General features: G+C 41.0%; 1 protein-coding gene across 27 annotated transcripts in view; it reads right to left on the bottom strand.

Moving 5' to 3' along the window:
• The window catches only part of NCOR2 (nuclear receptor corepressor 2), a 495,829-nt gene that overhangs the window by 244,351 nt on the left and 232,657 nt on the right, over nucleotides 1-18,821 (bottom strand). For all 27 annotated transcript variants that reach the window (XM_056534054.1, XM_056534035.1, XM_056534070.1 and 24 more), the window contains 2 exons: nucleotides 17,220-17,399; nucleotides 6,944-7,057 (listed from right to left, as the gene is read on the bottom strand). In XM_056534054.1, coding sequence (XP_056390029.1) covers nucleotides 6,944-7,057; nucleotides 17,220-17,399 — 294 coding nt within the window. The remainder of the gene's footprint in view (nucleotides 1-6,943; nucleotides 7,058-17,219; nucleotides 17,400-18,821) is intronic.

Here is an 18,821-nt window from a genome sequence, read left to right as displayed (position 1 = left end):
CCGTGGTTGACCACAGTTTTAGGTCCGGTTGTAAAAGCGCACACGGCGCAAAAATGAGCCGACCGGACCGAACGTTTCACTCCGGTCGGCTCATTGAAATGAATGACATACGGGAGCGCATACGGTCACAAACGGGAGCGCGAGGTTTTAGCTCCCCCCTGCCGTATGCGCTCCCGTATGGGACAAAACGTAGTGTGGACCCAGCCTTAGACTGAGCAGAAAATACTGGGAGGATTATAAAATGTAACAAGATCATGACAGGTACTCTTTAAAGGGGTATTCCAGGAAAAAACATTTTTTATATATCAACTGGCTCCAGAAAGTTAAACAGATTTGTAAATTACTTCTATTAAAAAATCTTAATCCTTTCAGTACTTATGAGCTTCTGAAGTTAAGGTTGTTCTTTTCTGTCTAAGTCCTCTCAGATGACACCTGCCTCGTGAACCGCCCAGTTTAGAAGCAAATCCCCATAGCAAACCTCTTCTAAACTGGGCGTTTCCCGAGACAGGTGTCATCAAAGAGGACTTAAGACAGAAAAGAACCACCCTAACTTCAGAAGCTCATAAGTACTGAAAGGATTAAGATTTTTTAATAGAACTAGTTTACAAATCCGCTTAACTTTCTGGAGCCAGTTGATATATATACCGTATATACTAGAGTATAAACCGACCCGAATATAAGCCGAGGCCCCTAATCCCAGGAAAAGTTATTGACTCGAGTATAAGCCTAGGGTGGGAAAAACATCATCCCCCCCCCCCTGTCATCATCCATACCCCCGTCATTAACACCCTCATCATCATCACCCTGTCATCATCCCCCCTTCATCATCACCGCCTGTCATCATCCCCTTGTCATCATCCCACCCCCCCTTCATCATCCCCCTGTCATCATTCCACACCCCCCCCCTTCATCATCCCCTTGCCATAATCCCACCCCACCCCCTTCATCATCCCCTTGTCATCATCACCACATGTCATCATCATGGTCTTTAACCTGCGGACCTCCAGATGTTTCCAAACTACAACTCCCAGCAAGCCCGGGCAGCCATTGGCTGTCCGGGCTTGCTGGGAGTTGTAGTTTTGAAACCTCTGGAGGTCCGCAGGTTGAAGACCACTGCGGCCTTCGACATCATCCAGCCCCCCCCCCCCCCCCCTCTCACCCCCTTTAGTTCTGTACTCACCTCCGCTCGGCGGGACGTCAGGGTGCGCTGGTCCGGTGCTGCAGAACTTTCCGGTGGGGAGGTCGTCCGGTGGGATAGTGGTTCCGGGCTGCCATCTTCACCGGGGGGCCTCTTCTCCGCGCTTCGGGCCCAGAATAGAGGCGTTGCCTTGACGATGACGCAGAAGGACGTTGGTAATGAACGTACCTCTGCGTCGTTGTCACAACGTGACTATTCCGGGGCCGGGCCCGGGCCCGAAGCGCGGAGAAGAGGCCTCCCCGGTGAAGATGGCAGCCCGGAACCACTATCCCACCGGACGACCTCCCCACCGGACAGTCCTGCAGCACCGGACCAGCGCCGAGCGGAGGTGAGTACAGAACTAAAGGGGGTGATGATGTCGAAGGGCGCAGTGGTCTGCAACCTGCGGACCTCCAGAGGTTTCAAAACTACAACTCCCAGCAAGCCCGGACAGCCGATGGCTGCCCGGGCTTGCTGGGAGTTGTAGTTTTGAAACATCTGGAGGTCCGCAGGTTGAAGTCCACTGAGGGCGGAGAGTTCACTCGAGTATAAGCCGAGGGGGGTGTTTTCAGCACGAAAAATCAGCTGAAAAACTCGGCTTATACTCGAGTATATACGGTATAAAAAAAGTTTTTTCCTGCAATACCCCTTTAACCAATAATATCTCCACATACAACATATAAGGCAAAACATTTATAAAAGCAAAAGCATTTTATATTTATATGATGTTAACACATAGGTCTGCCATGAAGAATATACTGAAATGAAGATTGATATAACTTTCTGTCAGTAAAGCGATGTACACTAGCAACTAATGGTAATTAGAATGAGGTTGTATATGTTAAAGAGAAAATAAACTTCAGAATAAAAAATTGCTACAAATTAAAGGGGTACTCCAGGGAAAACTTTTTTTTTTTTTATCGCTGGTGCCAGAAAGTTAAACAGATTTTTAAATTACTTCTATTAAAAAAATCTTAATCCTTCCAGTACTTATTAGCTGCTGAATACTACAGAGGAAATCATTTTCTTTTTGGAACACAGAGCTCTCTGCTGACATCACGAGCACAGTGCTCTCTGCTGACATATCTGTCCATTTTAGGAACTGTCCAGAGCAGCATATGTTTGCTATGGGGACTCTGGACAGTTCTTAAAATGGACAGAGATGTCCGCAGAGAGCACTGTGCTCGTGATGTCAGCAGAGAGCTCTGTGTTCCAAAAAGAAAATAATTTCCTTTGTAGTATTCAGCAGCTAATAAGCACCGGAAGGATTAAGATTTTTTAATAGAAGTAATTTACAAATCTGTTTAACTTTCTGGCACCAGTTGATTTAAAAAAAGAAAAGTTTTCCACCGGAGTACCCCTTTAAAACAATTAGTAAAATGGCATTTATGCCTTGCCCAAGGATTTACCTCAGGTCGCCACAGCAAATTAGAGCTAGTTTTTGGATTCTAAGTCTTTGTCAACCCTGAGCACAACAGCCTCAGATTGTTCCTTGATGCTACCTGCTTCATTGCAGCAGTGGTGTGTCCGGTGAGAAGGAGCAATACACCGCTTGGGCACATGAGGGAGTGTTAAGACATGTTGGCCTAAGCGCAAGCTGCATCTCCTCACTGTGTTGTTGGGGAAGCAGAGAAGACATCCCGGTTCCTAACTTTTTGCTGGCTCCTAGATTCAATACAAATTTGTCAAGCCCTGGCCCTACCATTGCACTTGTGGTGATATATATATATATATATATATATATATATATATATATATTTTTTTTTTTTTTCTTTAATGAATTCAGTGATAGAATTTTTTCTTTTTATAAAAGGGTTACTATAAAACAAAACGAAACTTTTAAACACGTTGTCCAGACATGTCAAAAGTTTTGATCGCACCATGTTTCCCTCCTGAGACCTGCAACAATATTTCATTATGAACCAGGTACGTACGTGGCATCGAGCTTAAATGGGCACGGTCACCAAACTTTTTTTTTAATATGTTGTAGTACTTATGTACTACAACATATCTCTAATATACTTTCATTATTTTTTTTAATCATTAAAATAGTTTATTTAAATTTTGAAAGCCGGCCACTAGGGGTCTCCCTCCAAGTGGCCGGCTGCAGGCTGGCGTGACGTCACGCTTGAATTCGGACCGATGCCAGCCGGGCAATAGGTCCTAATTCATTCAGCCTGCGCTCGCTCTCTGCCTGTCAGACAGACAGGTGGGAGCGAGCGATGAGAGCGCATTGGCTCCCTGGCATCACACGATGGCCCTGCCTCCTGGCATATACGTCAATGCTGCTGCTGTCCTGCACTAAGATATGAGAGCGCGGTTCGGGGGTACAGAGCGGGGAGCGGGGTTTGGGGGGGGGGGGGGAGACAGAGTGGGGTTCGGGGGGGACTGAGAGCGGGGTTTGTTGGGGGACTGAGAGCGGGGTTCGGGGGGGGGACAGAGTGGAAATCGGGGTAGCGCCATGGCCATAAAGTTTTTGTTTTCAACACAGGCTGCCTCAAGGTGTTTCTCCACTACAACTCCCAGCATGCCCTGACATCCAATAGATGTCAGGGCAAGCTGGGAGTTGTAGTGGTGAAACAACTGGAGGCACCCTGTATAGATGAGCTAAGGGCGGAAGTCGGCCTCCCCCAGCAGGCATCAGTGACGTCGCGCCTGCTGGGGAAGTCTGCCTGTCTACCTGGTAAGTGAGAACTCTACCTGAAAGACAAAAAGGCATTTCTCAGATAGTAAAGAAAATTAGATAGATGGGCAAAAGGCAGGGAAAGAAAAAAAAAAAAAAAAAGGATGGTGGGAGCTACTATTTAAAGGAGAACTCCGAAATATCGTCCATACTGCCGATAGTAAAAAAAATAAATAAATAAACAGGTACATACCTTCCTCCGCTCCCCCGGCGCCTCCGGTAACCGGCTCCAGCCTCCGCCGCGATCCTCTTCCTGGTTGCCGGTGGTCGGCGAGTCATACTGCACACAGCCAATAGGCTGAGCGGAAGTGTGACGTTTTCGGCCCCAGCAGCAGGTGCCGGTCAAGTGAAGAATTGTGTGTCTTGAAGCGTTCTCACACTGCCGCTCATCCTATCGCCGGCCGAGTCGGGACTTCCCTGTGGCCGGTCGGTGAGTGCAATATGACTTGACGACCACTGGCATCCAGGAAGAGGATCGCGGCGGAAGACGGGGCCGGTTACCGGAGGCAACTGGGGAGCGAAGGAAGGTATGTTTTTTACTGCCGGCAGTATGGACGATAATTTTCCTATTCCGGAGTTCTCCTTTAAGTCCGTCTAGCTTCTATATCTAACCTTATTGCTGCATAGTCATATAACAAATAGCCGGGGAGTATGGCACGTGCTGCCGTTAACTTCCCTGGCTAATAACTAGCAATTGCAACAGGCCTTAGGATTGAGACCCGATTTGATAAAAACTTTTGACTTGTCTGGGCAACATGATACATTTTTTATTTATTTATTTTTAAATTATAGTAACTAACAAGCAAATAGTATTTATGACTAGTGTCTCTGGTGTAATTATATAAAATGTTTTTGCTTTTTATATGTTTTGCTTCATATGTTGTATGTGGAGATATTATTGGTTAAAGTTTTTCTGATTTTAATCACATACAGTACAGTACAGTTATGAAGACCTTGTGAGTCACTTTGTCACATAGGATACCGCTGAGGTGACTTCACTTACAAAAGTCATTAAGTAATTATTCTCATCTTCTTTGAGGTGCCTTAGGGTGCATGTACACCATGTTTTTGCTATACAGTTCCCGTATACGGTTTCAAGTTAAAAACCCATATGGAACTGTATAGAAAACCGTATGCATTGACTTAACATTGTAAACCGTTTGTCAAATGCATCATCCGATTTAGTCCATTTTGCGTCTTATACAGTTTTGTCCTGTTTTTTTTACCCGTACCCAAAACCGTAGTCTACCACCTTTTTTGGTCCGGGTGGAAAAACGTATTAACGTATTTTTTAACATGGGAGTCAAGGGGAACCGTAGAGAACTGTATGTGCGTACAGTTCAATCCGGTTTTCACCATACGGTTTTTGACTTTGCACAGTTTTTTTCTTGGAATTTCAATCAAACAAGTGATACTTTATTCCTAAAAGGGGTACTCCGGCGCTTACACATCTTATCCCCTATCCTGATTTTAACGGGGTGCGGCGTGCAAGATCACTGGGGTCCTCAGCTGCGGGACCCCTAGCGATCAAGCATCTTATCCCCTATCCTTTGAATAGGGGATAAGATGTCTAAGTGCCTGAGTACCCCTTTAATGGAGTGAAAAGTTAAAAACTTAAAAAAAAAAAAAAAAACGGATGCAACCGGACATCATTTTTCAAACTGTATACGATTTTTAACTGTATACGGGTTGAAATGTGTACACACATTTTGATACAGTTTAGTCGGGTTTTGAGGAATCCATTTTTCAACAAAAACCTAATACGGGAACTGTATAGCAAAAACGTGGTGTGCATGCACCCTTACTGTGTCTGCTCGCTTTTTATTTTATTTTTTTATGAAAAACATTTATAGTGACAAATACGATCTGCTCTATCCCTTTTTTTTTGTGCAGATGTAGCACCTTTTAGAAATGTTTTACTGTATCAGGTTCACAATAACTGAAACATAAGAAGCCAATGAGTCAGATGTTGCAGAGACAAAGCAATCTCCAGCGTCCTTAAGTGAACCTTAGAACACAATAAAAGGCATTGTGCAATAAGATCCTGCAGCTTTGCGTGTAGAAGAAACTTTGAGAACTTCTCTCTAACCCAGCAGGAGATACTCAATAAAAGACCCACACTCTTGCAGTTTCTCATGAGTGATGGGTATAATGATCATCAGTCCAATAAAGTTTTCATTAAAAAAAGACTGGAAGAACTAAATAACTGTGTTGTGAAGAGACTCTTAAATCATTACATATACAATGAATCTGCAACATATTTACAATTACAATCTGCATCTTAATTAGTATAATTATATGCAATAAGACATCTGCTCCTTGTGCAGTTCAGGAATGGAAAATCAGCTTTAACCCTGTACTGACTATTATGATTATTTTTATTATTAAAGCTAAATGCCCAGGGTGAACAATTTCCCAAAGTACTAAATCAAAGGGGTTGTTCTGTTCGGACAAGAATCAATTATATTTAACAGCCCTGAAATCTTTTCAGGCTTAGTGTTTATGGTGCACATTGATTTAAATAGTTGTTGTCATTAATTTGCATAAAATGATATGAAATATTAAAAGATTTGTAATGCCTTTTCTTTGCTGCCACTACCTCCTAAACTCATGGAGAAACTGCTCAAGCCTGTCTTATGAGAGAGAAGACAGACAATCAGTTCACGGAGGAAAGCGGACAGTAGGGGGAGGGGTGGTTAAAGAAGACCAGAAGCAAACAGAGATACTTCAGAGAGTGTACAGAAGTATAAATTAAGCATTAGGTCTCCCCAGTGCAGTGTGCACAGCTTCGACTGCTCAGTATAGCTCTATAATGTCCACCACACCAATTCATATTTTAAAATACTGTATGTAAAAAAAAAAAATCTATATATCTATATATATATATATATATATATATATATATATATAAAATGTTTTAAAATATGTAACTTTAGATGTTACTATACGAGTGACAATGGGTTAAAACTTGGCTTGTCCCACCCTTTCCGGTATTGAAGTGGTTAATGGTATGGAGTATTGTTTTACATAATTACTCCCATACAATACAGAGAAAAACCATACACAAAGATACTGCTACTCACCCTGTTCTCATCATATATAATTTGGACCAGGCTGCGGTGCTTCGATTCAATTGGCGGAGGCGAGAGGGGTTTCTCAGGCTCTAATGGTTTAGCTGCTTCTTCTTCTAGCTGTTGCTGAGAAAATTTAAATGGAACAAACTGTCAAAAAAAACTTTTTGTAAACAGGTTTATTTGAAATATTTTATTTGTAACCTTTGGTAGTGTTTAAGAAAAATGTTTTTCTCTATGTATACTAAAACATATGCTGAAATCATGCTGTTCTTAGTCTAGCTACTAAGCCTAATAATTAGGCTGTAGAGATGATGTTTTAGCAATCTACTATTTATTATCCCAGGAAAGATTACAAGAAACGGTAACCCCTTTATATAAATAAAAGAGGATCCCAACATGCACAATATGTATTGGTCACTGCTTCACCAACTCCTTATTCTCTCTGCACAGGCTACAGATTATGCATAGGAAACTCTCCCATAGAAGCAAATGACTCGGCTCCAGACTACTGTTTCTTATGGTCCAAGTAGATGCTGTAAAGCATATCTCGGGCAAGATGGCAACCCTCATAATCAGTCAAAGGGAAAAGAACAAATTTGAAAATTAAAAAAACAGATCAAAAGAAAAGACTAGGTATTAGTGTCTGGGAATGAGATGTGCACCATATGCATTTGAAACACAATATGGTTCTCATTCCCTTATAGACATTTCTGTTAGTGTTCCAGTCCTAACACTAATACCATTGCACTACTGGTAAAATTAATAGTTCTCTGAAGAAATTCTCTATATGAATAGAAGCAGGATAGGACATTCTTTGACTGATGTATGGAAGATTTGTACATTACCTGAAGGTACGCAAGTAAGGTACAAAACTTCAACACGTTCTTTCTAGAGCTCATTCTATTTTTGCAGATAAACCTATTGTTAACAATTGATTTCTGAACCATTGATGCCTGGTGCACACCTATGCTGACATCTCTGGTTCTAAATTAATCTGTTGGTGAAAGAACATTGTAATTACCAGTGTGCTTTTTAGTTAAATTATTTTGGTTGTCGCTATACATTTTCCACTTCTGTTAGCAAATCCATTATATAGTACACCTCTATTGGCGATTCCATCATATAGTACAAGAAGAGTGCAGCACGCAGTGCTTTTCTTCCTGTCAAAATTGCAGAAACCATGATGGGACCCAACAGAATCCAATGTAAAGCAATAGGGTCTGTTCAGCACCAGTGGTGTCTGCTGTAAAGTGTAAATTATAAGTATGAACAGGAATGTTTTTTTTATTTTAGTTGAAAACAAAAAAAAAATACAATATACAATACAAAAATATAAAAGGAAATGATGCATTTTAATGTATGAAATCTCAGTCTTTTGTATGCTATATTTATAAAAAAAAAAAAAATAGCCCCTTAAAACTTTTTCTGATGATAAAGAGGGACATTTATCAATGTTCACTTATGCATTCTTTTTTTTAGTAATTTTTTCCTTACTTTTTTTTTTGCTTATGTGCGACGTATTTATGAACTGGTTTCAGCCTGTTGATAATTTTCTTTCACGTAAGCAATTTTTCCTTTTCTACTTTGGTAGTAGCTTTTTCTGCTCCATGTTTGAGCTGGAGTAAATTTAGTCAATTTTTAATGCTGTTGCGACTTTTTTTTGCGCAGTTGCGACTGTCGCAGTTAATAAATACCTGACTACCCGTAGTCCATTTTAAAATTATTACTACATAGTAAATTTTAGGAAAACTTGCTTTTCTCGCTTTCCAGTCAAAATGTCGCACGAAAAATCGTGTAGTCGCAGTTGCGACAATTTTGCGACAATTATAGTAAAGAAAACCTGACTAAACCCGTTGATAAATGTCCATAAATCTGATTTAACTACGTCTGGATTATCAATAACCATACACAATGCTGGAAGATACCCCACATGCTACATTGTATCAAAAGATGTCTTGAAGCTCTTTGATTACTTTCCAGTCAGTGTTGTAGTGTGTAAGTTATGATATGATCACTAAATATGCCCTCTCAAAATAAATGCATGTTGTAATAAACCTAGACTTTTGGTATATAATATTAACATCAATGCTGTAGACAATGTAATAAAGGAGTTACAATCTCATCTATTTCTCCAAACTTTTTGTGAATATTCCCCCAGATCTTCGTAATAGTGTGTGTAATTCAAATGTCTCAGATCCCTCTAAAGTTCTTTTTGGTGGGGTAAATATCTATGCAAGATATCTGTATACCATTATGCTGTAAATATCTAGTGGTGACATTTTTATTATGTTTATTTCTTTTTAAAAAAAAGAGGGGTTTTTAAGTGTTTCTCTTAGGATCTATATTTGTACAATTTCTCTACCCATTGATGCTAAAATTGTTGTGATTTTCATGTTCTATAAAGGGTTCCTTTACTGGAGCAGATTTTGTTTCAAACAGAAAGTTTGAAAGGGGCGGCTCTCCGCGGGTTGTCCACCACAGATTTTCGGCAGTAGAATTGAAGTCAATGGGGTCTGCGGAAGATTTTCAACAGTGGAGATTCTGCCAAGAAAAATCTTCTGAGAACAGCCCGAGGAGAGCCCTAATATTTCAATTTGTTGACCTAGGAAAAAGGAGAATTAACTTTTAACTAATCCATGCCTAAGAAAATGATCCATGCCTATGAAAATGATCACCTAATAACAGAGTTGGGGGCCCTATCAAATTATATTTGAGTAAGTCTTCTGCCAATGTCCATGGGAGCAGACAAAGAACTTTAGCACATGGAATTGCTAAGTACGTGACTTATTTTTCCTTTAATAACTGTTTCTGCATATTTAATGTATGTTCTTTGAAAACCAGACATTTGCATTTGAAAGCCTAAACCTGTTGGGTTGCTATAAAACAGTTTGTACTACTGAATATGATGAGGGAATCTATCACCCATATTAAATAAGTGGCCCCTTTTTGTTTTGTGTGTGACTCTCTTAGGTACCTTAGCTCGGGTGAGGGGGCTGAGATTGAGCTGTGGATTAGTATTTTCCCTTTAAAGTCATAACCATGTCATAAAGTGGAGAGGTGTCTTCCATAACCCTTGGGAAGAAAAGTCGTATGTATGCTTTTGTGTATCTAAATATTACATGACGTATTTGTGGTTTTAATTTTGAGGCATCATTGAGTGTCCTCGCATACTTTGAAAAATGAAATGCAATTTATTCAGGGAGCACCAAGCAACAGAGGACAGCCCTACACAGCTTGGCAGACGTCCCAGCAGTTACCCAAACCACAGGACTCCTGGAGTGAATTACTCTTTGAACCTAAAATTCTAGTATCGGCCAAGTTGAAATAAAAAGACAATGAAGCTTAAGAGTGCTAGCAGTAAGAAATTATATATGAATGATAAAAAATGGCACATGTACTTTGATCCATAGGAGTAAATCCATAGGATTTTAGACTGCCACAGTTCCAATAAACAAGTCTTAAGACATTTAAGTCACAAGGTTTATGCCATTTAAAAGCCACAAGAATATAGGGGGGTATTTACTAAGAGGTGTGTGATTTAGCTCATTTTTTAGACTCCGCCAAATGTATTACATGGTCGCAGGGCATGTGATAAATTTTGTGCAGATACACACTTTTTTAAATTTCACTCTTCACATACACAAAAAGCTATGCTAGGTCTGGGTTGGTGTAGAATTGAGCCTTCTTGGGGGTTTTGCGACAAATTCATTACCACTGCACAAGACTAACCATTAACATCTGGCTTGAACACTCTTTTAAAAAGGTGTTATCGAAAAGGTGCAAAAAATAGCCTGAGGCGCAGCGCTGCGCCTAAATAGAGACAGATCTACACACATAAACAGCTCTAAAGTCAATGATACATGCCCCCAATAGTTCCTTACAACAAACTGCTGGAGTAAGTGGTGTTAAGGGTGAAGACATCTCTGCAACTGTTAAATGGGCACTGTCACCAACTTTATTTTTTGATATGTTGTAGTACTTATGTACTACAACATATCTCTAATATACTTTTATTATTTTTTTTATTTTATTTTTTATAAAAAATTGTTTAACTTACATTTAAAAACCGGCCACTAGGGGTCTCCCTCCTAGTGGCCGGCTGCAGCCTGGCGTGACGTCACACCTGAAAAATGACTGATGCGGCCGGGCATCGGTCCTTTTTCATTCAGCCTGCGCTCGCTCCCTGCCTGTCAAACTGGCTGGGAGGCCACTCCTCCCACACATCGCCGCCGCCGCTGTCCCTGCACGCCCGCTGCCGGACTCTGCAGTAAGTGTAATGAGGGAACGGGGTATGCGGGAGGGGGGTTTGTGATGGAGGGAACGGGGTATGCGGGGGGGGTTTGTGATGGAGGGAACGGGGTATGGCGTGGGGGGGGGGGAGACGGGCTAGGGCCGCATGTAACTAATAGTTTATCTACACAGGGTGCCTCCAGCTGTTTCAATACTACAACTCCCAGCATGCTGGGAGTTGTAGTGATGAAACAGCTGGAGGCACCCTATGTAGATGAACTAAGGGCGGAAGTCCCCCCCAGCAGGCATCAGTGACGTGGTGCCTGCTGGGGAAGTCTGCCTGGTATTGAGCACACTGCCAGGCAGACAAAAGGCATTTTTAATATAGTAAAAATAAAAATTAAAAGCAGGGAGGGGGTTAGGGATAGATTGGCAATAGGCAGGGACAGAAAAAAAAATAGGATGGTGGGAGCTACCCTTTAAGTGAAAAGAAGTCCACCAAAGAAAAGGACTTCCAGGAGACATTTTTCATAAAAGAAAATACATCCTAGTTTTGGCACAACTCTGCTACAGAGCTGTTAATTAAATCTCATGGGCAGGAATCCATTCTATTTTCTATATCTGGCTTCCAAAAAGGCAACTGTACAAAGACCCTCCTGTATTCTTCTACAGAAAGATCTGTTTCTGATTCAGATCTCGGCCTGTTCTCCTAAAAGCTGGACGATTGTCAAAGTGCAACTATTTTTTAGAGTAAACTACACACAAATGAACACATGAAAAAGCACATCCATTTTCTCGGGAAATGTGTTCCTTTTAATTGTTGCTATAAACTAGCAATTTCAGATGCCTGGCTGCCAAAGGGGACATCTAAGGCATTCCTTCATACACAGTATGTGCAGCATGGAATTCTATTTTACAGCTATAGCAACATCCTGCATAAAAGTTGTAGATTTACTTACGGTATGCTCTATGGTCCGAAGCTAAAGCACATTCATTTCTGCATTCTCATTTTTTATTTTAGGCTTCAGGACTACAAACCGATGGTTTCCTCACTGTACAAAGCATAAATCAGTACTGAAATTCTGGTCTTTACAGCAAGATCCAATCTACTGGATGTAGGAAAAGACAACTTCCCCAACAGAGAACATTATAGGATCCCAGCTATCATTTTAGGTCAAGCAATGAAAAAGGACTATGGTCTGCTGCAGACAGACGATTTCCAATGCATTTCTTAGGAGTAGGTCTCAAAGTAATATATCTAGTGATTTAAAAGGGTAGTCCAGGGGAAAACATTTTTTTGAAATCAACTGGTGCCAGAAAGTTAAACAGATTTGTAATTTTGTTTCATACATCCTTGTTGCTGACGCTTTTGTTGTTGGTGTTGAATTTTCCCAGTGGGTGGCCTCGGCAACATATTCTTTGTTGTATTGCCTTATAGGTGACAGATTTGTAAATTACTTCTATTTAAAACCCTTAGTCCTTCCAGTACTTATCAGCTGCTGTATGCTCCACAGGAATTTTTTTTCTGTTTGATGCAAGTGCTCTCTGCTGACACCTCTGTCTGTTTCAGGAACTGTCCAGAGCAGGATAGGTTTGCAATGGGGATTTAAATGCTCCTGCTCTGGACAGTTCCTGACATGGACAGAGGTATCAGCAGAGAGCACTGTGGTCAGACAGAAAAGAAATTCAAAAAGAAAATAACTTCCTGTGGAGCATACAGCAGCTGATATGTATTGTAAGGTTTAAGATTTTTTAATAAAAGTTATTTACAAATCTGTTTAACTTTCTGGCACCAGTTGATTTAAAAAAAAATTCCACCGGAGTTCCCCTTTAACCCCTTAAGGACGCAGGGTTTTTCATTTTTTGCATTTTCGTTTTTTCCTCCCTACCTTTTCAAAATCATAACCCTTTCAATTTTACACCTAAAAATCCATATTATGGCTTATTTTTTGCGTCACCAATTCTACTTTGCAGTGACATTAGTCATTTTAACCAAAAATCCACGGCGAAAAGGAAAAAAAAAATCATTGTGCAAAGAAAAAAAACGCCATTTTGTAAATTTTGGGGGCTTCCGTTTCTATACAGTACATATTTCGTTAAAAATGACACCTTATCATTATTCTGTAGGTTCATACGGTTAAAATGATACCCTTCTTATATAGGTTTGATTTTGTGATTTTGTCGTACTTCTAGAAAAAATCATAACTACATGCAGGAAACTGTATACATTTAAAAATTCTCATCTTCTGATCCATATAACTTTTTACATTTTTCCACGTACAGGGCGGTATGAGGGCTAATTTTTTGCTGAAGATCTGAAGTTTTTATCGGTATGATTTTTGTTTTGATCTGACTTTTTGATCACTTTTTATTCATTTTTTTAATGGTATAAAAAGTGACCAAAAATACGCTTTTTTGTACTTTGTACATTTTTTTTTGTACACCATTGACCGTGCGGTTTAATTAATGATATATTTTTATAGTTTGGACATTTACGTACGCGGCGACACCACATATGTTTATTTTTATTTACACGGTTTTATTTTTTATTGGGAAAAGGGGGGTTACTCAAACTTTTATTAGGGAAGGGGTTAAATGACCTTTATTAACACTTTTTTTTAAAACTTTTTTTTGCAGTGTTATAGGTCCCATAGGGACCTATAACACTGCACACACTGATCATTATTATCCCATAGGGACCTATAACACTGCACACACTGATCATTATTATCCCATAGGGACCTATAACACTGCACACACTGATCATTATTATCCCATAGGGACCTATAACACTGCACACACTGATCATTATTATCCCATAGGGACCTATAACACTGCACACACTGATCTTTTACACAGATCACAGGCGTGTATTAACACGCCTGTGATCAGTGTCATCGGCGCTTGACTGCTCCTGCCTGGATCTCAGGCATGGAGCAGTCATTCGCCGATTGGACACCGAGGAGGCAGGTAAGGGCTCTCTCGGTGTCCTGTAAGCTGTTCGGGATGCCGCAATTTCACCGCGGCGGTCCCGAACAGCCCGACTGAGCAGCCGTGATGGTTTCACTTTCTCTTCAGATGCGGCGGTCAGCTTTGATCGCCGCGTCTGAAGGGTTAATACAGGGCATCACCGCGATCGGTGATGTCCCGTATTAGCCGCGGGTCCCGGCCGTTGGCGGCCGTGACCCCGCGGCATATCGCGGGAGCCGGCGGAGGACATAAATATACGTCCTTCGTTGTTAAGTCACTGGATATATTACTTTGAGCCCTACTCCTAAGAAATGTATGGGAAATCATCTGTCGGTCTGCAGCAGTACGGGCCATTTCCAACAGCTAGGTAGCCAATGCCTCTAGAGAGGACAGGAAAGAGCACAGTGGAGTACTATCAGGAATGCTAGCCCACCCTCACTTACTGGACTTTGTCCATACCTGTTCTTCAATTTGGACAAAGCCATGATTATATAAGCCATGATTTCTACAAAAAGGAAATAAACGGTTTTGCGAAGATTTACAACATATAAGAATCTGACAGTGCCTAGTTAAGCTCATTTACATTTTTTAGAAATCCATTTTAAAGGGTACCTCCAGTTATGAGAATGGTCTAATGGGTGTTAGTATCCTTAGCTGGAGAGGTAATGAGCAAAACCATCAGTGGGAAGCAGAGTAGGCTGTCATTGCCCACGTGGGAATAGGCTTAATGGGCACCTTTAGACGGATCGCTGACTGCATCTTTCCTGCATGAAGTTTATATGTGAAGGCAGGAGACACTCCTGGAGAAGTGTATTGAAAATGAGCTTTAAAGAAGAGGTTTTTAATGTCATATGGGCACTTAATGGCTTGTTTTTATCATTTTTGTGCCCTCCATGGCACAAATACATTGGAAAAATCTCAAAACTGGAATGCTGACATGCCTGTCTGCACCAGAATTTGTGCCAGAATTTTGAAAAAACTAACTCTCCATTTTACTGAGAAAACCCGGAAAAGGATGGCTGTCTGGAAAAGGGGGCGTGGTCTTCTAAAAGGGGCGTGTTCCCAACATTTTCAGAAAAAAACTACATATTTTCTAAGGTTTCCACAGAAAATGTAGTGGATCTGAGCTGAGGAAAACCCTACAGAACAGAGCATGTGTAAAAAAAAAAAAAAAAAAAAAGCAAAATTTAGAGAAAAGTGCAAAATGTAGGGAAACCTTGGTAAATACAGAGGGAAAAAAATTGTGGGGGTTTAAAACCCACAAAGAAACCTAAACTCCACTCTTAGTAAATCAGGGCCAATGTGTACAACTACTAAGCAAGCAGATCCCCAGCACTTCTAGTCACATCACCTGCTGACACTTGACAGGAGAGATGGATAGCTGCATTTTTAGATGATCCAGTGCTCATTTGTCTCAAAGCCAGTATTTCAAGTCATTTTGGGTGTTTCTTTGGACAAAAGACTAAAGATTTTAAAATGTACACAAGTGGATCCATCACAAAGTGAACACTTAATGCAGCTTTAACTCTTCCTTAAAAGGATGGTACATTATTAACCTGTGTTTATGCCAGGTCCCCTAAGCCCTATATGTCCTCTCCAGTATTTTGTAGATGTAGAGAACAGTATTTGGACATTAGGGGAGATTTATCAAAACCTGCCCAGAGGAAAAGTTGCTGAGTTGCCCATAGCAACCAATCAGATCACATCTTTCATTTTTCAGGACTTTTCAAAAAAGGAAAGAAGCGATCTGATTGGCTGCTATGGGCAACTTTTCCTCTGGACAGGTTTTGATCTCCCCCAAAGTGTGTGTAGTCATGATGTCCCCTTCCAGCCACCCAGGCTTCACTGACACACTGAGGGCTTGGCTTTATATGAAGTGTGTGTCTCTCCGTATGATAATTTTTATGACAATGACACCACATTGTCACAATGACACCACACCAACTATGCAAAAGTTATCATAATACTGACACGCTGAAAAAAGTTGTTCAGATCTACGGTATTTTAATAAACACTTATTACCTGTACTGGGCCAGTTTCCCTGTTGGAAAATGCAATGACAGGCAGGAAGTAAAAAATATATAAAAATGCCATCCTCTGTCAACTTTGTCTCCTCTCTCGGGACCCCCCCCCCCCCCCGCCTTTCCCTGAACGGAGACAGATCATGTGACACTTTTTCTTGGCTTTCAGCATCCACACCTTGCAAGCCACACCCTTTTAGGATGTCATAGCGGAAAGGCACGCTCCCCTATCTAACATCGTAAAACCAAGTCATCCCCTCTCCATCATCGCTTGTCAAATCATGCCCCTTCTGATATCACAACAGGCCACGTCCCCTTTCTACCGGTCTCGGCAGTAAGAGGTCCCCGGATAGCCCTTTTAAAATAATTTATTTGGCATTTAAAATTAAAAAATGTAAGAATTATAGGGGTACTCTGGGGCTTACACATCTTATCCCCTATCCAAAGGATAGGGGATAAGATGCCTGATCGAGGGAGTCCCGCTGCTGGGGACCCCCGGGATCTTGCACGAGGCACCCCGTTTGTAATCAGTCCCCAGAGCATGTTCGCTCCGGGTCTGATTACCAGCGACCACACGGCCGGCGCCGTGTGAAGTCATGCCTCCGCCCCCGTGTGACGTCACGCTCTACCCCTCAATCCAAGCCTACGGGAGGGGGTGTGATAGCTGTCACGACCCCTCCCGTAGGCTTGCATTGAGGGGCAAGCGTGATGTCACACGGGGGCGGAGGCGTGACGTCACACGCCGCCCGCCCTGTGGTCGCCGGTAATCAGATCCGGAGCGAACATGCTTCTGGGGACTGATTACAAACGGGGTGCCACGTGCAAGATCCCGGGGGTCCCCAGCAGCGGGACTCCCTCGATCAGGCATCTTATCCCCTATCCTTTGGATAGGGGATAAGATGTGTAAGCACCGGAGTACCCCTTTAAGATGCATTTATTACTGTCATACAACCTTATTAGTGACCAGATATGGCTCTTGCAATGCATTAAATAAAACAAAACAAAAATGAAGGTATTGAATAAAGCTATACCTTGTAAATAAACAATACTTGACATTAACAAACCTGTTTCTTCTTTAACTTGGAGATTTGCTGTTCTACCATGGTAATCTCACGGTCCACCCTATCCATGTTCTGAATCAGCTCCTCTTTGGATAGCCTTGTAGGCAGTAGATCCAAGTCTCCATCAGCATGAGGAGGACTGGAAGGGGACACAGGCTCTAATTTTCCACTTAAGCAGCGATCCTAAGGACAGTAAAAAGGGAAAATTAGTATGTGATGCATAAAATCCCTCAAAGCATATTCCTAGCTATTAGTCTAAAATTAACACAAACCAAATTATCTTTTTAGGCAAATGTATACACGCTGCAGATTTTACCTGCAGGTTTCCGTGAAATATGCAGTGTATAATGCTACGTGTGAACATACCCTTGAAAGGACACTGTCATTTGGGAAAAAAAATGTATATATTGTAAATAATAACAATATATCTATATACACTGATCAAAAAAATATAAAAGGAACACTTAAAAGGGGCATAAATTACATTTTACTAATTGTTTTAAAGGGGTACTCCGGTGTTTTTTTTTTTGTTTGTTTTTTTAAGAACTGCCAGAGCAGGAGAAAATTCCCATAGCAAACATATGCTGCTCTGGACAATTCCTAAAATGGTCAGAGATGTCAGCAGAGAGCACTGTGTTCCAAAAAGAAAAGAATTTCCTCTGTAGTATTCAGCAGCAAATAAGTACTGGAAGGATTAAGATTTTTTAATAGAAGTAATTTACAAATATGTTTAACTTTCTGGCACCAGTTGATTTAAAAAAAAAAAAAAAAAAAAGTTTTCCACCGGAGTACCCCTTCAACCTCTTAAGGACGCAGGGCGTATGGATACGCCCTGCATTCCGAGTCCTTAAGGACGCAGGGCGTATCCATACGCCCTTAAAGGGGTATTCCAGGAAAAAACTTTTTTTATATATATCAACTGACTCCAGAAAGTTAAACAGATTTGTAAATTACTTCTATTAAAAAATCTTAATCCTTTCAGTACTTATGACCTTTTGAAGTTAAGGTTGTTCTTTTCTGTCTAAGTCCTCTCTGATGACACCTGTCTCGGTAAATGCCCAGTTTAGAAGCAAATCCCCATAGCAAACCTCTTCTAAACTGGGCGTTTCCCGAGACAGGTGTCATTAGAGAGCACTTAGACAGAAAAGAACAACCTTAACTTCAGAAGGTCATAAGTACTGAAAGGATTAAGATTTTTTTAATAGAAGTAATTTACAAATCTGTTTAATTTTCTGGCACCTGTTGATTTTCAAAGAATTTTCCACCGGAGAACCCCTTTAATGACAACTTTATAAAGTACTGGAATCAGGTCACAAAGCATGATCAGAGAAAAAACAAACAAACATGGCAATATGGTCAGTAAATAAGTAAACGTGATTTGTTTTTCAGTTGTGCATGAATGTCAGAGGCATGAGCAGCTCTATTGGTGTTCTATTACAACATGGATATTTATGTCAGGAAAGGATACAGTCGTGTAATTTAGGAATATCATCCCTAACAAAAAGTTTGGGAAACATGCCAGTGTATCAAAAAGACTAATCTGGCACTAAAGGGGTACACAATACCTTAGAACCCTTCTCCATCTAAATGAAAATACATCCCATG

This window comes from Hyla sarda, chromosome 1 (genome assembly GCF_029499605.1).
Source record: "Hyla sarda isolate aHylSar1 chromosome 1, aHylSar1.hap1, whole genome shotgun sequence".
NCBI lineage: Eukaryota > Metazoa > Chordata > Amphibia > Anura > Hylidae > Hyla > Hyla sarda.
This window is presented reverse-complemented; position numbering and strand designations above follow the sequence as displayed.